At 33.0% G+C, this 23102-nt stretch overlaps 1 protein-coding gene across 2 annotated transcripts in view; it reads right to left on the bottom strand.

The window, feature by feature from the left end:
* Positions 1 to 23102, bottom strand: part of CDase (neutral ceramidase) — a 307463-nt gene that overhangs the window by 204293 nt on the left and 80068 nt on the right. For both annotated transcript variants that reach the window (XM_075373680.1, XM_075373672.1), the window contains exon 4: positions 1067 to 1243. In XM_075373680.1, coding sequence (XP_075229795.1) covers positions 1067 to 1243 — 177 coding nt within the window. The remainder of the gene's footprint in view (positions 1 to 1066; positions 1244 to 23102) is intronic.

Below are 23102 nucleotides of genomic sequence, written 5' to 3'. Positions count from 1 at the left end.
CATTAATTTGACAAATATTACTAGAAGTATTAAACAAAACATTGATCTGTATGAATAAAGTTCCTTTAAGTTGATGGATTACCCCTTAGAAAGGATGCTAGATTACTAAATAAGTTTTCAAAATCATCGTTAACTTTAAAAAGAAGCAAAAAAAACATTATAAAAAAAGACTATTTATATAGTGTAAAAATAATCTATTTAAAAATCTAATAAATATTACCAAAAACAGTTATTTAAATTACATTGTTTATTCTAGTAAATATTTAAGCTTGTACTTATGATTTACTACAATATACTAAAATTCACAACGTAATAATATGTTTACGAATTAATCATTTTAATTATAATCAAATATATTTGATTAATTAATTAGGTAAAACTAATTAAAAAGGAACATTATCGATGAAAGTAATGCTCATGAATCCACATAAATTATTATTAGCTAACATATATACAAGCCAACAGATTAATTCTGTAGCTTCTCTAAAATATACTGTTCAATACACGTTTGTTTGAGGAATACGAAAAAAGATTCCGCCAAAATTTGAATTACTTTAAAAGATATTTCTTTTGCCTTTTCCCTTTACTCAACCACGAATAAATTAATTTCACATCAATTGGATTTTCTGCGATTTAAAATTCTGAGATATGGAAATTTTACGTAGAATTTGTACGTTTTCAAAAAAAAATAAGTTATAAGAATGTATCTATCATATTGAACCGGTTAATATAATTTAAAATCTCTAGTTCTGTTATAGTTCAGTCATATTTATTAGTTATTTACGTGCTTAATGCACGTTGTTTAACTGTTCTTTCGTTCGGCACACACCAAGTTCACAGTTACTGCGAGATGTTCAGTAATGACCACATAATTATGAAATATAGTAGAAACAATAGTAGTAAATATAACACTAAAAGTGAAAAACTAATCTTTCATCTATAATAATACGTTAGATAATAACGATACTAAATATTTCATTGCAGAAATACTCGATTACATTATTTTTATAGGACTGAATTATAAAGCTATTTGAAATTACTGTATTATAAGATTATTCTCACTTACCAAAACGATCCCTTTAACCAGCGCTTTGAAAGTTTCTGGAACGAAACCCAAAGTATTCAGATCAAATATTACATGCATCAGGAATCCACCCGGTGCTGAATGAGTATGTGTACCGCTAATCATGACGTTTCGCTCTGAATATAATTCCCTAAACTTCTGGGATAACTGACTCAATACCTGTAAAAGATATTACTTGTAATTAAGTTATAGCTCCAAATATCGCATGGTACAAATATAACAAAGATTTTGCGCTTTTTTTCAACAACTGTAATAAAACATTCAATTACAAAGATTTTTACACTTATTATATTATTATGAATATAAATTATGTTAACAAACTGTAGCAGTTTTCAAGTACAAAATTGATAGATACATATATATAATCTGCGGATAACCAGAAGTTTTACAGCCGTAAAAGTACTTATGTATTAAGAGAATTTTTCAATTAGAGACTCACAAATTAGCTATTACATAATTAAACTTAATTATAAGAAAGTTTTGGCTTCTGTCTATGTAAAGAATGCTTTTATAGCATACATTCTATACACCATGCAAACTATACACCATTCCCCTCTTGTATGGTACTGTGTGGGAGATTCAGACTGTAATTTATTCGAAAACGTACACATTATATAACATTATGTACATTTGTAGAAAATATACTCTACGTACAAATTACATTCGGCTTAAAATAACTCATTCAGTGAATTTTAAATTAATAATTTCAATCATTTTTCTCTGGATCTCAAATTATATTTACAATCAGTTTCGTAGGCAGAAACTATAAGTAAATTTCATCACGATAAGCAAATGTAAAGGAGTTTCCTTGAAGCAACTTAATTAAATACATTCTAATAATATAGGTACTAAATACAAATAGCAAAAGCAATGATAGAGTCTACACAACTAGGTACTAGAATCCATAAAATTTTCAGTAATACGAATAAAACCATAAGGTAAAAGAAAAACTAACATAATAACAAATGACCAAAACAATAAACATTAACATAAATACAATAATGCACAACTTAAGAATAGAAGCCTCTTCCTGATTATCAATATTAGGTTTCTACGTCTAATACATGTAGCCGCTTTAACCGTCTAATATCTTCGCCTTTGTTCTATAGGTTAACAGCTAGATGGCTCATGTGGTCATTAAGCTTTATTTTGTACTTGGTTGCTAATCTATTGACTTCTACCCGAACATACGGTAACTCTAAGTACTCACGGATTTCGGTGTTCCAAACGAACCAAAGCGCCTGCTTTATGTATCCCCAAATTTATTCTGGGACTTGCCATGCCCCAAAGTTGGATTCCGTATATTCAAATATATTTTACGACCACTTTATGCAACAGTAGCTTGTTAAATATGGAAAATTACTATTTCATGCCTGTTAACCATTATAACTCCCTAAATCTGATACCCGTTTCCCTCTACCTGTTTCCTTTTTTCCTTCATATTTAATATCCCCGTTAAACGACGATATAGGTGAATACCTAAATACCGAACACTCTCAGCTCGCGGGATGTAACCTGCACCCAAATGAATTCCTAGGCAGTCACCCCCTTCTCATCGAGAAAGTCATGTAAGTCGACTTCGTTTGATTCATTTTTATTTTCCATTTCCTCAAACACTGGTAATCAACTCAAAGCCGATGCTTTATGTGAGTTTTGCTCCTTCTCAATCACTTTTAGTACCTCCTTAAATGAGAAGGGCTTAATTGCAAGACTCATCGGAACTGGACTCTCTAAGAAGTTCATAATATCCTCTTTACCGGCGCCGTGGAAGTTAAGTGGTTGAAAGACCGACCACATGTGCCTAGAAAACAAGTTGGCCGTCTCACTGTTACTTCTAGTTCATGATTCATCTGAGTTCTTTAGTGCAGGGAATTGAAGCGACAGTCGTTGAAATTTCCTCGTGGCCTTTCAGAAAGAGTCGTCGTCCTTTTTTGAAGGTAAAAGATTTCTGAGGTAATTTTTAGTGTCTATCCTTGACAAACTTAAGCACTCATTTTAACCACTGAACAGCCCTGTTTAAAGAGTCTTATCCTCTGGTTTCGTAAATATTGTCATCTCCTTCTGAGACGCCTCTTAGTTAAAACGCGATCATTACCTCCCGTGGGTAGTCGACTCCAACTTGCCTCTCGTGCTTATCTCCACGCGTTAAGCACCAGGCTGCCTCCTGCAATACCGAAGTCAGGGATTAGTCGCATAGCCTATATCAGCCAAACATTTCAACTCAATGGGTACGACCAGTTCATTCTCGATCCAACTTCTGTAAGATTCCCAGTCTGCCCTGTTATTGTGTAGAATTGGGGAATTTTTCCTCCTAAATATCACCGTGCTTATAGTGAGAAGGACCGGCAAATGATCATACATTGAGTCGTTTCTAATTTTCACAGAAGTGTATATAGACGATTCACTGGAAGTTACATAAAGTTATGTAAGTCACATATCCAGTACGTTATTTAGATCCGATTGCCAATATGCTGGTTGTAACCCACATATCATATCGACCTGCACATTCACAATACAACCCCTTAAATTTCTACCTTGTGTTGTAATTATAAATCGTGAAACCCCCATGAACATGTTTACCGTTCCAGTCCCCACCCGCAGTGAAATGTGGGCATTAAACAAACTCAGAGAATAATTCACTCGAGACCATATGCCTAGGAGAACAGAAGACCGCCGATATTCTGAGAGACCCGAGTCAGTCTAAAATTTCCATTTCGGTCGCTTGGATATGATTTCTGCTGAAATTCGATAAATGATGATGTCTTTCGGTAAGTGATGGTATTCTTTATAAGCAGCTCAGTAACCCCTAAGAGAGTTTTTTCGAGCTACCGCAGTTTAAAAAAAAAATATGTTCTCGATCCGTCCAAAATTCGCAGAGATAGAGCGATTTTTTCGCACTCCACCGATTTGAAGTTAAGAATCCAGCTTTATTCGTTGACGACTGCCGCGAACCGCTTCCTCTCCACCAAGACTACCGCGCGAACACGCTCTATTTTTTTACTCATTTTTTCGAAGAAGTTTAAACATATTTTATACTAGTTTTTAGTCTAAAACGTTTCACCATTTGAAAGTACAAGTCTTGAAGAATAGGTTGTACTTAAAATGGACAAGAAAAAGTTCTTAAAACCCAAATAATCACAGTTGTCTGAATAGTCTTTTTACAGTATCAAATTACAGTATAAAACAAATTACAGTATCTCAGTTACGAATAAACCAATTTTCTTGTGTAACCACTCATTGAATTTGGAATTCCAAGAGCTAACATTTAAAATAATAAAAATAGTAAAAAAGTCATTTGTTCAATAAATATTTGCTTTGCAAATCATAGTCATTTTAACGGGTTTTCGGCTTTTTCTGCAGTAACTAATTAACAAAATTCAACGTTTAAGGGCTTAAATTATAGGTACTAAAAATTCCCATAACTTTTATTGAGAACCTTTTCGCCTAGGAAGTTTACTTTGGACTACAAAATTGAAAAACCGTTTTTTACCACCTTGAACGGCCGCCACTTTGTCCAGTCAGGGAAAACTTTGTCCAGTCACATATAAACAAGTTATACTTCTTACCCTAATCTGCAACACCGTATACTTCCCTAAATTCTTTTAATTTTCTTCAAATATCTACCTTTTTTCTCTCATTGACTTGACTGTTAAGACTTCGGCCTTACACACGGTTGCTATTGTTGTTCTTGTAATATATTAAATAAAATATGAAAAAATAATCAGCAGTTAATACGCTTCTCGTAGTCATCATGACCACCTACCGTTACGCTGAATTCGTTGAACTGTAAATTTGGGGGAAATCCTTTATTTATTTTAAAAACGTATAGAAACATAAATATTTATTATACTTTGTTTATTCAATAGATTGGTTTCGTTCCACTGTTTACTAACTTATACATGTTTATATTCCGATGAAAATATTCATGTCTGCTTATTAATGTATACAGCGGTATAACTATTATTATTTTTAGTTTAATTTATTTCAGTTTTAGGAGTTATTCTTCTTAAACAACTGAATGTTAACATAACCAACCATCTTGCATGTAAATGGCAGTACAAGCTGAGAAATTAAATTTAAAATAAAATTTCTAATCAGCTGGTGTCTGGATTTAAGCAGCCATAATAGCTGAAAAATATTTCTACTGAAAATAATTTAAATAAGTATGCAACGACAATTATTAATTCTTAACAAGAAAACAATACAACAAAAGATAACATCATACTTATAGTAAGAGTGAATATTTATTTGCTTATAATAATCTGTATGTAAGTCGGTCCCCGTATCCTAGTGTCCAGTTCATATACAATTAAATAATGATGTTATGAGATTATCTGAATGAGCTTTACTTCTCTGTAAAACATTATTATTCTAAACATCCGCTAAATTTCGTACGGACAATTTAAAAAAGAAAAGCATCTTTTCAACATTGCAGATCAAAAATTTTGAATTCCATGAAGCGGGAGGTAAGAATAGTGTAACAAAAATAATATTTCACGGTATGATTTATTTTAATTCATCATAAATTTGTCAAAATAATGAGATTAAAAAAATAATATTAATACTGTTCCTAGCTAGAGCTAAGGGCTCTCCGACAAGGTTGGTCAGGCGATCTGAATACGCCATGTCCTACGTCTTAATGCCTCAAGGAGTGGTCATTATGACGTAGCGACTTCTATTCATTCGGCGCCCAAATCCTGCAAAGAGCAGTCGTGTTCCACATTCAGTCCGTATGGACATGTTCGGATGAACGCTTATTTTAGTTTTTTAGTTACACGTTATTAAGTCACATGTTATTCAGTTTAATTATATATCAAGTTATAAGTTATATGCTTTATTAAGTTTAATTATACGTTATTGAAATATCAAGACGACAAGTAATTAAATAACAATTCAATAAGCAACAAGGCGTTGTTTCAATTCATCACCTGTGAATATACAGTCCAACCTCGCTCTAAATTCACCACAACGTGTTAACGTTCATAACAAATACCATAATTTAAGAAATTAAGCTCTTATATTTGGTCAAAATATAATTTTAAAACAAAGGTTACTTTTATTGTTAGAACTTTTGAATAACATTCCCTTTACATTTTCTTTTGAACTTTTTAATCCAATTTTATTTTATTTTAGCTCCAAATAAAGTACATAACTACTTTACAACAGTAACTGAGAAGGTAAGCACACCTTTCTATACTTTAACATGTTTTGTTAATCTAACACATACAATTTTATATGTTCTGTTCTGATGAACATGAGATCTCTGTCTCTCTCTATGTGTGTATGTATATATATAGTCTGGTATTTTAGCTCATATTATTCAGTTATTTAAGCTAGAATTTAAGGACTGAATTTTTAAAATGCAGCAATTTCATTTTAATAATTTAATTTTAAAGTAACAGTGTAAATAAATTCTTTTGTCCCAAAGATAAAAGAAAATTTTAATATTACTACGCGTAATAGTTCCGATAATGTTTTTTTTTTCAATTTAACTTACTACAGAAGCGTTTCCTCAAACAATTCAACTTAGTTTAACTTAAAAGTATAAAATCCATAGATAATACGGCAAGAAAAGTTAACTTAGAAAATCAAATTGTAGTAAAACAAAATTTAAAAAAATTTTTCTTGAAGAACTTTCTAGTCACGATGAGGAGTAGAAGAAATAAAGAAGTCATTCTTAAAAGTTAATAATTAAATTTAATTTATACAAACTCGTTTCACTTTATTATATCAGTCTGAATCTTAAAATTAGCTTCATTATTAACGAACATCTTATTTTATTCATTAATCACTTTTCTATTAAGGTTTGCAATTTCATTTGATGAACTTCATTTGTAAAAATGAAATCTCTATTTGTCTCATTAAAGATAAGGCAAACAAAAGTTTCCTTTTGTATCAACTTTTCAATATAATTCAACTCTTCCGTTGTATGAAACACGCAAAACAACTGCCTAATAAAAAATCATTTCTCAAAAGTTTAGTTTAGATACTTTGGACTCGCATATTTCTGGCTTTCAGCCATTCTGTATGTAATAACTATTTTGTTGAGCGTTATTATTTCGTTTTAGCTACAATTGTAGATATAACTCAATAAGAATACTGCTATTTTTATAAATAAATTTGAATATCTATTATTTTATTTACAATAATTTTTCACTAAACATGACCAATACTTTTATTATTTTAATAAAATAATAAAAATGAAATATAATTGTAAGGGATATTTACAATAAAACTGTAAATATAATTGTACAAGGAAAGTAAAATCAAAGTTGAGATATGAATGATATTGGACTCCTGGTATACTATCCTACCGTGTGTAAAATTAGCAAATATGAATAATTATTGTAGCCCAAGCTATAAAGATCAGATTATAGAAAAAAAACAAGAATGATCATAGTTCATGAATAGAATGTAATAAGGATTAAGGTCCGCTCTGTTAAAATGTAACATTACTGGCAAACGGATGCCAATATTTTTAACATTTTGGCTAGTCTCTTCGCATTTAAATTCCATAAATGTATGGCGTGCTGTTAGTCTTTTACTGTGTGTGTTTTGTTTTACATTTTTTTTATTTTATTTATTACAAAAATTTTGATGGACGAGATTAATTTTGAAGCAAGTGTAATTAGCCACGCCTGACCGATTTTCGAATCTAGAAAGTTCCGGATGGGAAGCAAAGAATATGCTATGAAGGATGGAGCGTTTGTTTTAGTTTATAACAAGTTTTGTTTTCGTGAATGTGGGAACTTTCATAATTATTACAGGAGTATCTTTATTTAAAAAAACGTTTGAACACATCTAAGAAGTTTAAGCGTAAGTTGCATCTGACGCTTTAAGGAGTCTTTATACAAACGAGTAATAAAACAGTGTACCGTAAATAGTATCTGACGCATTAAAGAAATTTGTGTAAAACCAGCGGTAAAATAAAGTGTTGCAAGTGGATATGTGACACCCTGAAGGAGCCCAGTAATTAACTACCCTGTTAAAAGTTGCGACTGACACTGTAAGGACAAATTACAAAAACTACAAAACTACAATAGCTTATTATGATTGTTCTTAATTCTGAAGGTTTATAACTACAAATCAAGCCACACAGCTAACTAACTATGACACTTTTTTTAAGTCTCAAATTTCCATCACGGCTTCTTTCTTCCAATTTGCTTCAACCGCTTTATTAGCTCTTTATCTGTGGTTAAATATGGAACGAAAATAATTTTTTCAGTCAGATTTGATCCAAAGAATAAACAAAAAAAACACAAACAAAAGAGAGAATGAAAAATAATTTGAGGTAGATGTTTAACCTTCTTTCTCGATTAAAGATTTATTATATCATTAATTAGAATGTTAATATTAAGTGACAGGATTTTATTTATGATAAACATACTTATGTCATCAAGACACATATAATGAATAAAATACAAAAAAGATATTGTAAGATACATATGTATTGCTTCAGTAGCAGTATCTATGTATGTACTTCAGTTGTATATCCAACAGAAGTAAATTCAATATAGTAAAAAAAAGCTTCCTTATAATAATGTTACGTCTACTTTGTAATAGCAGCCGTGAATTTAAACGTAATTCTATTGAATAGTTGGTCCAATACAAGAAACATATTACAAAATTTATTTTTTTTTTAAATTCATCTGGAAGATCTCGCAAGTAAAAAAAGTACCTAAGCACAAAGAAAAACGTAAGATCTCGCAGCCAAAAGTATCTAAACTCTGTGTAAAAAATAAATAAAAAATAAAAGTGTTTAACAAATTTATATACGGTTGTATTCGTGACGGATCGCCACAAAGCATTACTTTCGCTGTCAAATAAATAATGCCATCCAAACGACAAGCGATTGGTCACTCTACATCTCAAGTACAAGAGAAAAAGGCATTATGAGCTTCAGAAACAGACGAGCAACGGGAAACAAGAATGGAAATCGCTCAAGTACGCACTGCTCGATTCAGACGATCACTACACGCTGATTTAAATCTTGGTGTATCCCATTACGATTTTAATTATGATTACAGTCTCCATCCAAGTACGGTTATTGGAAAAATGGATAAATTATGCGTGTATTGAAGTGCCCTCAAATTTAGAATGAAACACCAGCTTTTATGCTGCGCGGGTGAAAAGTGAAATTGCCAGAATTACATTCACCACCCGAACCATTATCAACTTTGGTATCAGGTGACACAAGCCAATCGAAACATTTCTTGGCAAACATACGCAAGTACAATTTATGTTTCCAAATGACATCGATCGGTGCAAGAAATATCGTGCGCGATAATTTCGTTCCAACATTCAAAGTGCAAGGGCAAATTTATCATCGTGCAGGATCACTACTACCACTACCGAACGCAGATCACAAATTTCTTCAAATTTATTTCATGGGAACCACTGATGATCAAATAGATCAACGTTGTCGATTCAATACGGGCACCAAACAAGAAATTATCGCTGCATTACAAACTTTATTCCATCAATACAACAAATTAATTCGATCGATTAAAACTGCCCTTGAACAAATATCAACTGATAACTACAAAGTTTTAGTTAGAGCAGACAAAACACCTGTTGGCCAACACAAAAGACAGTACAATGCACCAAAAATTGATGAAGTGGCGATCGTTATAGTTTGCGAGGAATTTAACTCGTGTGATAAAATTCTTCAATGCAGAAATGATGTTCAGCGAGTCTCAGAAACTCATCGCTCATACGACGGATTGCAATATCCGATTCTATTTTGGCAAGGAGAAGATGGATATCATTTCAACATCAAATAGAGAAATCCACAAACAGATGAGGAATCGAATAAGAAAGTCAATGCCATGAATTACTATTCATATCGATTGATGATCTATGAAAACGCTGAAAATCATACCTTGAAACGTCGACAATTGTTCCATCAATACGTTATCGATATGTATGCAAAAATCGAAACCGAACTACTTGTCTATATTTGATTAAATCAAACGAAGTTCATTCCGAAGAATATATTCATTTACGTGATGCAGTTATTATTAATATTGGTAATGGGAATCCCAATGAATAGGGAAAAATGGTCATACTACCGGCCACATTTACTGGTAATCCACGGCACATGCATGAATACACATAAGATGCAATGACATATATTTGCGCATACGGCCGCTCAAATTTGTTTATTACATTCACATGCAATCATCCTATGTGGGATAAAAGACTGTTAACTGGACAATCATCATCGGATCGTCATAATATTTCCGCGTGTGTGGTGTTCAAACAAAAATTGAAATCTTTAATGGATTCTATTGTCAAGCATCATGTTTTTGGAGAGACTCGCTGTTGGATGTATTCCACTGAAAGGCAAAAATGAGGATTGCCACATGCACACATTTTGATTTGGTTGAACGAAAAAATCATACCAGATCAAATTGATCAGGTCATCTCAGCAGAAATACCAGATGTCGACACTGATCCAGACTTATTTGAAGTCGTCACCAAAAACATGATTCATGGTCCTTGTGGCTTGCTCAACAAGTCACCATTCATGTTTGATGGGGAATGCACGAGAAGATACCCAAGAGACTTACTTGCCGAGACAACACTGACAATGACGGATATCCACTCTATCGTCGACGATCAACTGAAGGTGGCGGAAAATCCATCGCTGTAAAATCCATGCTTCTCACATGGACAGTTGTATGTGGCCTTTTCTTTTTCCTGTTTAGCCTCCGATAACTACCGTTTAGATAATTCTTCAGAGGATGAATGAGGATGATATGTATGAGTGTAAATGAAGTGTAGTCTTGTACATTCTCAGTTCGACCATTCCTGAGATGTGTGGTTAATTGAAACCCAACCACCAAAGAACACCGGTATCCACGATCTAGTATTCAAATCCGTGTAAAAATAACTGGCTTTACTAGGACTTGAACGCTGTAACTCTCGACTTCCAAATCAGCTGATTTAGGAAGACGCGTTAACCACTAGACCAACCCGGTGGGTTAGTTGTATGTGGCCTGCTCACGCGTCGGAAAACCTTCTTATTTATTCGAGTACGCACCAGACGGAAAAACAAAAAAATATTGTGTATCCGAAAGCACTTCAATAAACAGAATTAAAACACAAACACTTTCTTTCTTTGAGTGACATCGCAACGCATTCCGGGTATTAGTTAGTATTACAAAATGACTTAATTTTATTTATCTAATTATTTAGGAAAAGGGATCGCTTAAAATATCTGAGAACTTCTAAGCAAGCATTGTTATTAATATTTTTCAAAAATGAATGGCAAACTGTCAGAATAAATTATGTTATTTGAACTTACTGAAGGATAGTAACATCTTTGGAATAACACGTTCGATAAATAAAACAAAATAATATTGCGAAAAAACGTCTAAAAATAAATCTCTAATCAATACGTATGAAAACAAGTCGACTAAAGAGAAGGAACCTATGCTCTTATAGAGTACTTATTTTAGGTAATTAATTTTTAATGAGGGATTAGATCGGTTTGTAAGTTTTTCTTTAGGCAGTAATAAGTATTAGATAAAGATAAAAAAACAGTCTATTGACGAGCGGAATATTTCACACAAAGATTACGCTATTACACGACTTTTTACTATGAATTTAATCTTTGAAAAATTAAACATTTTAAGAACTTTTAAGAACATTTTAAGACCTTTGCTTAAAACCTGTTTTAATTTCCACAATATTTCAAAGTTCATTACTAAAAATTTAATGTTTTAGGTTTCTTGATACCAAGTTCTTTTATAATAATAAAAAATATAAAAATAGTAGCAACTTGAATAATTTTCTAATAAATAAATCAATAATTAATATAATCCACCTTACCACCACGTTGATATGTTCTCTATATCTTTCGACTTATTTGGAAGTCATCATCAGGAGTTAAAATTAATGCATAAAGTCAGAGTTTAAAATATCATAGTTAAAATTTTAAAACAGTCAAGACTGTCCTGGTCGTACTAGTATAAGTATACTAGCAAGACCAGACTAGTAAACTCAGTATACTAGTAGGACAGGGACAGTCTTGACCTTTTTTTAAATTTTAACTAAGACTTTTTAAACTTTGACTTTAATGCATTATTAACTCGTGATGATGCTTCCAAGTATGCCGAAAGATGTAGAGAACATATCAACGTGCTGGTAGGTGGATTATATTATTATTAATTTATTTATTTAACACATCATCGGTAGCATGTTTGAGAAATTAAGTTTTCTAATACTGTAACACATTTTCAGAATAATATTAGACCAATTTAAAAATGAATTTATGTAATTGTCTACATATTTTTATTTTAAAAATAGTATTTATTTTCACTCGCCAAATAATTGGATAAACTTAAAAGGAGAGATTAAGGATGAAATAATTTAATTAGAGTACATTTTTCGTAGATTTTCAATTTAAATTTACTGACAGCCAATCAGTAATAGTGCTGTTGACAATAACTGTGCAAATTTATAAAAAGAAGAGAGCCCTAGAAATAGAATTTTATCATCCACTTTTTTTTAAACACAGGCGATTTAGATTTACTAACACAATTTTGATTCAAAAAGTTAATTTCTGCTTACATTATTTCAATCAAACATCACGCGAACCTGGGAGATGCCTCGCCTCTAACCACTCAGGACCCCCCGGCGCACCCAGCTATGCCGTCCATACCAGAGCAACCCAACGGCCGTGACACGGTCTTCTACGCCTTGCCTCAAGTGAAGGAACTCCAAAAGGGGCCCCGGCCCCCGCACCCGAACTACGGTCTGCCATTACCGTGCCTCTAAGTTTTTCGCATTTGGTAAAAATGTACCAACAATATAATTTACACCAGAACCGAACAAAAACAAGAAATAACAGTGAGAAGACACCATAATCCTGACATCGGGGCTAATCGAGGTAGTAAGCAATCATTGTGTTTAAAAACCGCACAATCCATAAAAGATAATTTTTAATTACACGATCAACCTTAGACAGAAAATCTGCCAATATTACGAGAAACAAACAGAACCCAAAGCAGTCACATTGTTATCAAGCACCACAGCAAATAATAACTTTAAAAAAGGATTATTAATCACCCAGATTTAAGGGGTAGAATTGAAAAAAAGAAAGATAATACAATAGAGCAGACCGCCAAAGTAAACTCACTAGTAAATTAAAAAAATTTAAAGGAAATTATAAAATAGAAAGTAAAGAACAAAAATATGCTTTTTTCGGTAATTCCCCTCATGCAGTAATAAATATAAAACAAATGAGCATGAAATAATGTCTAATACCCATGCAAAGAAGTTCTACCTTTAAAATTAACATAATCTTTGTAAAAATGCGATGTTGTGAAAAAGATTAGGACTTAATTTTTTTAAAGAAAAATATAGTCTTATATATATGTGTGTGTTCATAATCATAAAAAAATAAAACTTATTAGCTGGCACAATATTACTTTGACACTCTGATTAAATACTCATATTACAGAGACGCTAGTTTTAGAGAATTATAGAGCCAATTATACAGTTTAGCAGTGTAACACAGTATAACCATACTGTATGTAAGTAACCTTTGAAGTCTTGAAATCGAATTGCGAATTCAAAACGCCATCTTATATGAAATGAAGCTGAATTTAGACAACAGGAAAATATGACTGTTTTCAGAATAAGTGACGGAGTTTGACTAACAAAAACGGGACCGAAAATTTTCGAATAAATTTTTTCGGACGAAACGTTTTCTACAATTCCATTTTAAAGGTTTTTATACTAGCAGAATCCCAGCATAAATTTTTAAACATTAGAAGGCATCCTCGTCTGGACGACGATAAATTACATAAGAGCCCACCTATGCATTATGATGATTTAAATTGAGTTTTTTAACTCTAAACTGTCACGCTATTTTTGAAATGAAATTACAACTTCAAAATACTTATTATGAAAGCAATGGTAACCACGGTGTTAATTATAACAATTAACATTTCATATTAAAATACATACACAACAAAACATAGATATACCATGGTTTTATAATAAGTTGTTTGCTTTGATTTTAACGAAAAGTTATTTTCTACAACCGTCTTCCAATTTTAGCGATAATCTTGCAGAAAAGTATAACACTAAACTCTTTGCATCATAGTTTATCACACCTGCGGAACCAATTAGAGATAATTTCTGGATGTTACTCTAAATTTCATTTAAATATGCAGTGAAAGAATATTTGCATAGTTAAATGTTATGAAAAAAGTAGAAAATATATGTATATTTTATATGTAAAAATAAAATCAGATTAAGAGTTAAAAAACAAGAAGTATATACTCTCTCTTACAGACAAAAATGACTTAAATTAAGATCGACTTTGTACATCAATTAAATCTGTTTTCCTGGTATAAAATAAAGTACGTTGTTCAGCCTATCATACTGTCATAACGATTTTTAACAGAGGATAAAACATTTTTCTTGTTAAATCACTGACTGTATAAAGGAAAGACAATAAATTAAAAAATAAATAAATAGAAGGATATTATTGGAAAACTAATCCGTTATCAGTTTACGTCACGATAATCCAAGTAGTATGTCGAATATAAAATTTTACGGATTTTTAACTGCGTATTATACAAAATTAAAAATCAATGGCTTAATTTATTTCGCATATTATACCATTCTTTTTTCATTACATTCTATAGTCATTAAAACGGTACTTTGCCTTGAAAAGAAATCTGCTTTAATTTTAAGTGGGTTTTTTCATTTTTTAAACAAATTCTTTATCATGTAAAGCCAAAATAGCAGCATATCATCCATCAGAAAATCGTTCAGATTAATCCACAATAAATACTTGTTGACGTATTCTTTCATTGAACAATGTGACACTACATTTGTGCTGTTTTTCCAACAATTATATTGCTATCTTCGTCATCATTAGTTTCGTTTGTGATACTACTATCGACGGTATAACAATATTATCAATTAATATTTTATCATTATTCAGATTTTCCTTGCATAATTCGTCTTTATTTGAATAATATTGAAATTGTATAATTGATTTCGACATTATTCCTCTATTGTTGCTGCAATCAGGTCATTTATGACACTATTTTCGGTATAATATTCAGTGTTTCGGTTAGGGGAAAATTTGTCCATGTCTAAATCATAATTTTACTTTAAAACTCTTCCAATAAATGATCTTCTTGATAGATAATTACGACTCTTTATACATTGTTAGTTTACATTCTTTATTGCTGTTTCAGCGTCATCGTTCTAAGAAAACAATTGCAGGAAATACTTTTTTGGATCGAAGTTTTATGTTCGGAATAACATACTCATTAATCAATTATCCAAGGGTTGTTAGTAGGTAGAAATAGCTGCCAATCCTGACCATCCAAATGTTCTGCTGTCAGATATCCAGGAATGTTATCTCAGGTCGGCTTTTCCCTTCATGAATTGAAGTTTTATCTTGAAAAATTTCCAGCTTATTCAGCGACAGCCAGTGAAAGCTATCCAACCACTCAAAATAGTCCTTATTTATTTATTACTATTTTTTTTTAACTTGCTTTCTTTTTAAAATATCTACGGTTATATGACATCCTCTCGAGCTCTGTTGCAAAAGGAAAATAAAAATAGAAAAAATAATAATAATAATCCCTGCCGTCATTAGGCTGCAGCCCAACAATCTTTTTCCTTTTCTCCGGTCTTCATTCTGTTTCAAACTACTTAGATGAATAGTAACTTTTTTAATATAATAAATCGTAGATTTTTCAGCAGAATACTCAGCTGCTTATTAATTAATATTTGCTTCGTTGCAACTCACGTTAAAAGTACGCGATTAATACTACTACATCAATTAACGGATTGTAACCGATTCTACTTGCCATAAGCAATAAGATAAACATAAAAATACAGTAATGAATAAAGAGAAATTTAAATTTCTGTTAATGATTTTTTCTGAGAATTTAATTTTGGCTGAATGAATTTTTTCACACTCACAATTTTCTGGTAATTATAAAAATTATATAAAAATGCATTATATTATGGTTCATATATAAAACACATTACAATTATGTCGATACAGTTTATTGTGGATCGCAATTAAAAATTATAACATTATTAAAATTAATAATTCCATTTCATTAAGAATGTTAATTTAATAATTTTTTTTTTAATAACTGATTACCATTGCAATATGTATTATATGCCCCCCAAGATATTCATTATGATAACGTAAAGAATATTTTAAAAATTTAGGGAATAATTTAAATTAAGTGTGAGACACTGTAATAATTAAGTAAGTTTAACATGTTTTCTTGTTCATTATTATTATTATTTCCTACCCTTACAAAAGTAATAAGTCAATAATTGTCAATAAGATGAGCCATAAAACAGGAAACAATTTTTTTAAATGTCAAATAGAAGCCGATAATCTGGAGGGACGATTATTAAAGCTATAAAATATAGCTTCTATAGTGTATAATATGTATCGATTTTGCGAGCAGAGCATTCTACAGAATAACTTCTGTACGAATGTTGAGCCCTATTTTCTCTATTCCGAAAACACGGCTCACATCTCTTCAGCTGTGAATTGGAGAAATCACTTTATACTTTATGAAATATAAAGGTTTTATAATATAGAACCTGAAGTAAATATTAAAAAGAATTAATAAACTTTAACATCTCTTCAGAAATAGTTCATATACCAGTGTATACAAAGATTTATTGATATGATTTAATGTCACACTTGTTTTCGAAAATAAATTAATTAAAACTTTTCAAAGATATGATACATTATATCACAACAAATTGAAAAAAAATTTAAACTAAATGGATTAACAAGTAAAAGAAGCATGTGAGGAATTCTCTTCTCCTCAACCGTTAAACTAACTATGAACTAACTATAATATGAAGTTGTTTTACAGAAATTTGAAAAACATAAAATATTTATGAAGCCACTACTTAATCAACACTTAGTGCTAATTTAGTACCGGTCATCACAAATAATGGAATGCCACTTTATTTACTCCCTAGTATTTTATTAATTACTTTTCATGATTTTTTGTTTGTTTCGTTCAATGAATATAATTGAGCCATAGTCGTGTATTTTATACAAGTAAGGAAGTTCTTACAGGAATACTTTGGTTTTTTGAATATATATTAATTTAATAAATACAATTTTTTCTTCGTTAATCAATCTGAATTATATCACTCTATACAGTTGTTTTCTTAATTACACTCTCATTCACGGTTGTTGTTTTCTTTGGTGGCCCTTCACAAACTTCTTTCTGCAATTATCTGATTACCTTTATGGCGGTTAACCCGATAAAATTACGAACTATACTCCTACACAAATACACAAAAACGTACATACTTCAGGAATCATCGATATTTGTTCTTGGTAAGAGACCTTGGATGCCATTCAGATGCATATAAATTCTACCCTTTAGGTGGATACCTACGGAGACGACAAACAAAGAAGTGATTTTAAAAATTGGAAAAAAGAAGAAATGATTTCAAAAAATTGATTGTAATCGCCGATCATTGCTTTTAAGGGCGCTAACTAACTGACCTTTAATTTAATCCGAATAACCAAACCTTTTAATTTAAACCTCATATTAATCTTTAATTAGTAACAACTGAAATCAATAGGAAATCACAACGAGCAAAGAGTAAATGTTCTCTTTATTCTTTTCCTTAAGCAATTCAGTAGGCAGAGTTACACATTCTTAAGTTATAATTTTTATTTCTGAAGTACAATAGTCCTAATAATCTACTGGATTTCGTAAGGAGAAATAACCAGAAATACACCTACTAAGGTAGACTTTGATTCGGGGCTTTAAATAGAATATTGGAATGTAGGAAATACCGGGTTAGTTAAAAGTTTAAAAAAGAGCACATTGGATCTTAAGTGGATGAGTCGAGCTTAAATTTTGTGAAGAAGTAAAGTAAAAAGATTCAGCAGGATTTACTTTCGTGTTTATTAATATAAAATAAGATAAAGAAAACGCGGAAGTAAACCTAACAGTGACTGAGAAGGTTTTCGTTAACTATGTTCTATTATAAATATTAATGTAAGAGCATTATTTTAATCAGATTTCACGCTCGAACCACTCAATGCTGTAAGGTTTTACACCTACTTACTTATTCAACAGAGGATGTAGAAATATAAAAAAAATTGATCATAATCAGAAAAGGGGATGTAGACATTCATAAATCTCTAAAGAACAGGAAATATTAAAACAAAAATTTTTTTTGAAACGAGTACAGTAGAAGATTCAAAGTGATAAAACCAGATCTTGGATAAAAGGAGATAAAAGAATACAGACTATTGTTAAATACAAATACACGTTATTTAAACTACAAAATTTCTAAATCAAACAACTGATTATAAAAATAAGAACTAAAGAATGCCAAGGATAGCGATGATGAAAAATAGGTGAAAGTTTAATAGGTACGAGTAAAAAGAAATGCCGACTGAGAAACGGGGTACGGAAATAGAAAGTACGTAAATTATGTAGAAACTTACAAAAGAACCTCTTTGAACTATAGTTCAGAAAGACTATATAACATACATAAAATTACTCCAAAACCAGATACTATAAAAACTAAATGAATGACAACGATTTACCCATTTATTTTTTCCAGTTTATCTAGTTATTTCTAGTATGAATAAATTTATTTCTGTTTTTTTTTTTTTTAAGAAAAGAAAAGAATTAATGCCAAAAAAGGTAAGTAAATTTAAAGATAAACTTTTGTACAGGAAAGATATAAAACTTACTAGAAATGAATTATTATGAATAAAAAACCTCGTATTAAAGAGTTTCTTAATCATTTTCTATTTTACTAATAGAAAATAAAAAGAGTACTTTTTGAAAAAGTAGATGAAAGGAGTACGGAAATCACATAGAAAGTAGGACATAAACAAATGAGAGAAGTGGACGAAAATATAATTAGAATTTACTAGCTGCTCCAACACATGAATACCCGAATAATAAAATTATTCCTTAAAATCTTCTTGAATCTGTACACAATAAAATATTGCTGAAAGTTAAAAATTAGTAGTTTCAAAATCCCATTTACGATAACAAAATAAGATATTTTTACCCAAAATTTTAGATTCTAAATTATACTAACGATATCATTAACCGTTAATAATTTTTAATTTTAAATTCGATCATTCTGCTTTTAATTGTTTTAAACGTTTTCAGTAGTTTTCTCCAACCAGTTTTCCAGTTACTGACGGGTCTGCGCGCGCGCGTGTGTGTGTGTTTGTGGGCAAATACTATGCGCTTGCCAGGCCTGACGTAGGTGTAATGTAAGTATTAATGTACCAACAAACATGTAGACTGGAACAGACTCAGGTCGACCACTCCTGGTTATTAATTGAAACCCAAACATTAAAAAGGCGATCCAACCCTGACCAGAGGCGAGGAATTCAGAAGACCTAGTCCCAGCTGCCTGGGTGGTGGTTGCTGGGAACGGCATAGCCGGCCGAGTTAGAGGCAGTGGCACGCCTCCAGGCCAGAGTTATGCTGGAAAAGCGGGTCCGGCCTTGGGAGAGCGGGTTGACTAGAGGATAAAAGTTACTAAAGAACGCCGGTATGACAATCTAGCATTCAAATCCATAAAAAAAGTAACTACATTCACAATAAATTTTTCAGTTGCATTACTTTTATTTTTTTTTATTTATGTACGAAAAACCAAGCAGAATTTTGTTTACAATAAATTTACCACGCATGTGCGCGTGCACATCCGTACTCTCAGATAAATATGCATGCATGAGAGTTTCGTAAAAGATTTTCTTAAATTAAATAATCTCAAAGTATTGAGAATGGAATCATTTTTTTACAAAATACCATAGTGAAATTTTTTCATCTCCTTATATGAACTACCAATATTTGTAAAAATAAAAATAATATTTCTAAATACTTAAAAGAAATACAGGAACAGATAAATTCAAGAATTGCAGCTCGTAATCAATTTGTATTTTTATGAACTGATGATATTCACTAGCATATTTCACAGACATAAGAATCGGAGACGTAACGTATATTAAGTTATGAAAAATTCGGTATCATTAAACGTCAAAGGCAAATTGAAGAATAGTAAAATTACATAAATAACTTTTAGATTTCAGGAGGTTTTGGATTACGAGAACTTTGTAATAAAAAAAAGGGCTTTACAAAATAATACAGTGCAAATATATGAAGATAAAAAACTATTACATAATTACATTAAGTAGGATAAATACTGCATTGGTAGGCTCCATGAACAAGTTTATTAGAACTTATGATCTAATTACTAAAATAATGGATTATAGTTTGTTAGTTTTGTCTAGTTAGACAAAAATCAGAGCACAATACAGTAATTTGAAAGGAGTCAAGTGTTTGAATACCTTCATTGTAAAAGTGAATTGCTAAGAAAATATTTGAGCTGCAATGGAATAATGTTAGTAAAAAGATTCATCGTTACCATAGTAACAACATTAATTTTATATTTATTTGATTATAATTTAATTTACAGAGTATTGTTTTACATATTTTATTCGAGCGAATTGTTTTGTGTGTTGACATATTTATTCTGTACCCTAGAACGCCTTCCTTTTGACTCTTGGGTTTTTGGATAACCAAAAAAGTGCAAAAATCAAATATAGTTTAAATTAACATACAATCATATAATTAAGTTTCTAGGTTAGAATTAATTTTTTCCCCTCTACCCCGAATCGGATTCCACAGTGAAGCATAACCTAATCCGGGGGAGTGTCCTTTTACTCTAATAAGCCGGCTGGATCTTAACTATTAATGCCTGCCTCTTAACTTCTAGAGTAGGGTTACCAGACCCGACTATGTCGTTCCTGTTCCTCCACTCTAGGAGCCGGGACTCGGTTTTTATGCCTTGCTTGCCTCAAACAAGAACACCCAAAAGAGCATTCTCGCCGGGACTACGGTCTTTTCTACACAAAGACGAAAGAGTCCGCGTGCCTCATCACTGCTACCCATCTGGGCATGCACAAACGAATAGCAGCTTAGCAGGGAGCTGTCCCTCATCCCCTCGTTGCCCTTGCTGCTACCCTATCTCGTAGGTGAAGGCCCCTGATGTCCGTAACATCCCCAGTGAATTCAGCCGATTTTGCATTAAAATCACCAGCCACCACCAGGCTTTCATTCCGATGACGCCAAATTTTCAAAAATAAACTGTCCAGGAATTCAATGTAAACATCAAAACCGGAATTTGGGGATCAATAACAAGAGAATACAGTCAGGACACCAAGATTTGCTCAAACGAACCCCCTACCGGCCCCACTTGACACCACAGGCACGCCTGCCGTAAGAACCCTATTGCTGCCTTTGACGTACTGTCCTGTAACCACATTGCACTAGGAGAGACTGAGGCAGGTGACTCAGAAAGAATGACAACAACTGCAGATCATCGAAGCGCCACTTCCCAGCACACGTCAAGAGAGCGTTGACTCCTGCCAGTGCTGAGTTGCAAGAACCTCATGTTCGGGCGGCACAATCATCCATCTTGTGGCCCTCCGAAACACAAATGCCACATCTGCGTGGGCTGGAACATTGGGCTCAATGGTGCCCTTTCTGGTCACAAGTGAAACTTCGTGTGATCGGGACCCTTGCAGCCTGACGATATGTGTCCCAACTTCCAACACCTGAAGCACCGCTCCTCCGGGTCTCGCATGCGGACCCGGCAATGTACCCAGCCCACTTTCAACTGTTGAGCAATTATTCGTTTAGCCACCCCATATGTCGTAATGACAGTGGCATACTGCGTCATACCAAACGCAGGGCGGAGAGAAGACACACGAAATTCAGCGTACGCACCGGCCATCCGCCCCACTGCGTCCACCACCTCAGCTTCACTTACAGTCCTCAAGATCGTATATATGCACTATAGTGCGCCGGCTCTCTCGTGACAGTAGGTCAACCTGCAATCCTGGTGTGTAGCTACGGATAACTGATTTCAGGGCTGCCACCCTCTCGGTTCCTCGAACCCGTAGGCACAGCTCAACCCCGCTGCCAAAATATCTCGTACCTCCTGATTTGCCACCGACTGCTTGACCAGCCTTACTAAGTCAGCATACGACTGCCCGGTGGATCGAAAAATGACCGGTCGGCGACGAACATCGTGTCGGAGAGTTAATCCAACTCTCGGATCCCAACCTCCCAACCACGTAGGGGAAGACACTCGCCTAATGACGTTCCGGTCGCCACACCCCTCTCACGTTCATTGCCCTGATAGGTTTTAACGGAAATCGTCTATCGCCTCTGACGTTTTACAACTCATAGTAATAAGCCTGGATTCGTTAGGATGTCACCAATGTAAATGCCTCGGTAGGAAATTACATCGGTGATTTATTAACTCAGCTTTTGCCTTCGCTGTAGGCCTCGTCCGGACATCTTGAATGTCCTACATCGTTTCCCTCTGAACTATATAACCGAGTTTGCGGAAGCACGAACCCCGCGCCTAGTTCTACTTTATTGAGCCAATTTGTGTAAATGTCTCGAAATTCCAGGCAAATTTAAACACAACAACATACCACCAAAAATGTTGCTTGCAACAACGGAATTTAGTCCTAGTTCCCTTACTGAAATCAACATTGGTTCGTACTCCAGATTTGGGTTAAATTATGGACTCTGGTCTGGTCCACTAGGGAGAGGCGGACAGACCTTCTACTCCCATTCGGCTTCATCGCAGAGTCCCGCGTGACATTCACCCCAAAAACCATCGTCGAGATCCCGCTATACCTCACGGCTGCATGGCATCCCATGCCCTCGGCAGTGCAGTCGCCGTTCCACCGACAGCTTTAGCAATTATAATCACCTCTTATCTAACTAACCGTGGCTCGCTGCCAAAGCGCCTACCTTCGGTCAATCAGCTGTCCAGGCGGTCCCTAGCCATCCAGGTACTCCACTAGATCCCCTCGTCCGTCCTGCGTAGAGCGAGGAATGGAAGGAAGCCAGCAACAATTGCCCAGTCTCTGCGAGTCCTCCTATTGACTCGCAGATCAAAGAAGAAGTTAACTCTTTCAAGTTCCCTA

This window comes from Lycorma delicatula, chromosome 1, assembly GCF_047948215.1.
Source record: "Lycorma delicatula isolate Av1 chromosome 1, ASM4794821v1, whole genome shotgun sequence".
In the NCBI taxonomy this organism is placed as follows: domain Eukaryota; kingdom Metazoa; phylum Arthropoda; class Insecta; order Hemiptera; family Fulgoridae; genus Lycorma; species Lycorma delicatula.
The sequence above is the reverse complement of the archived record's forward strand: the minus strand, read 5'-3'. Positions and strand labels throughout refer to the sequence as shown.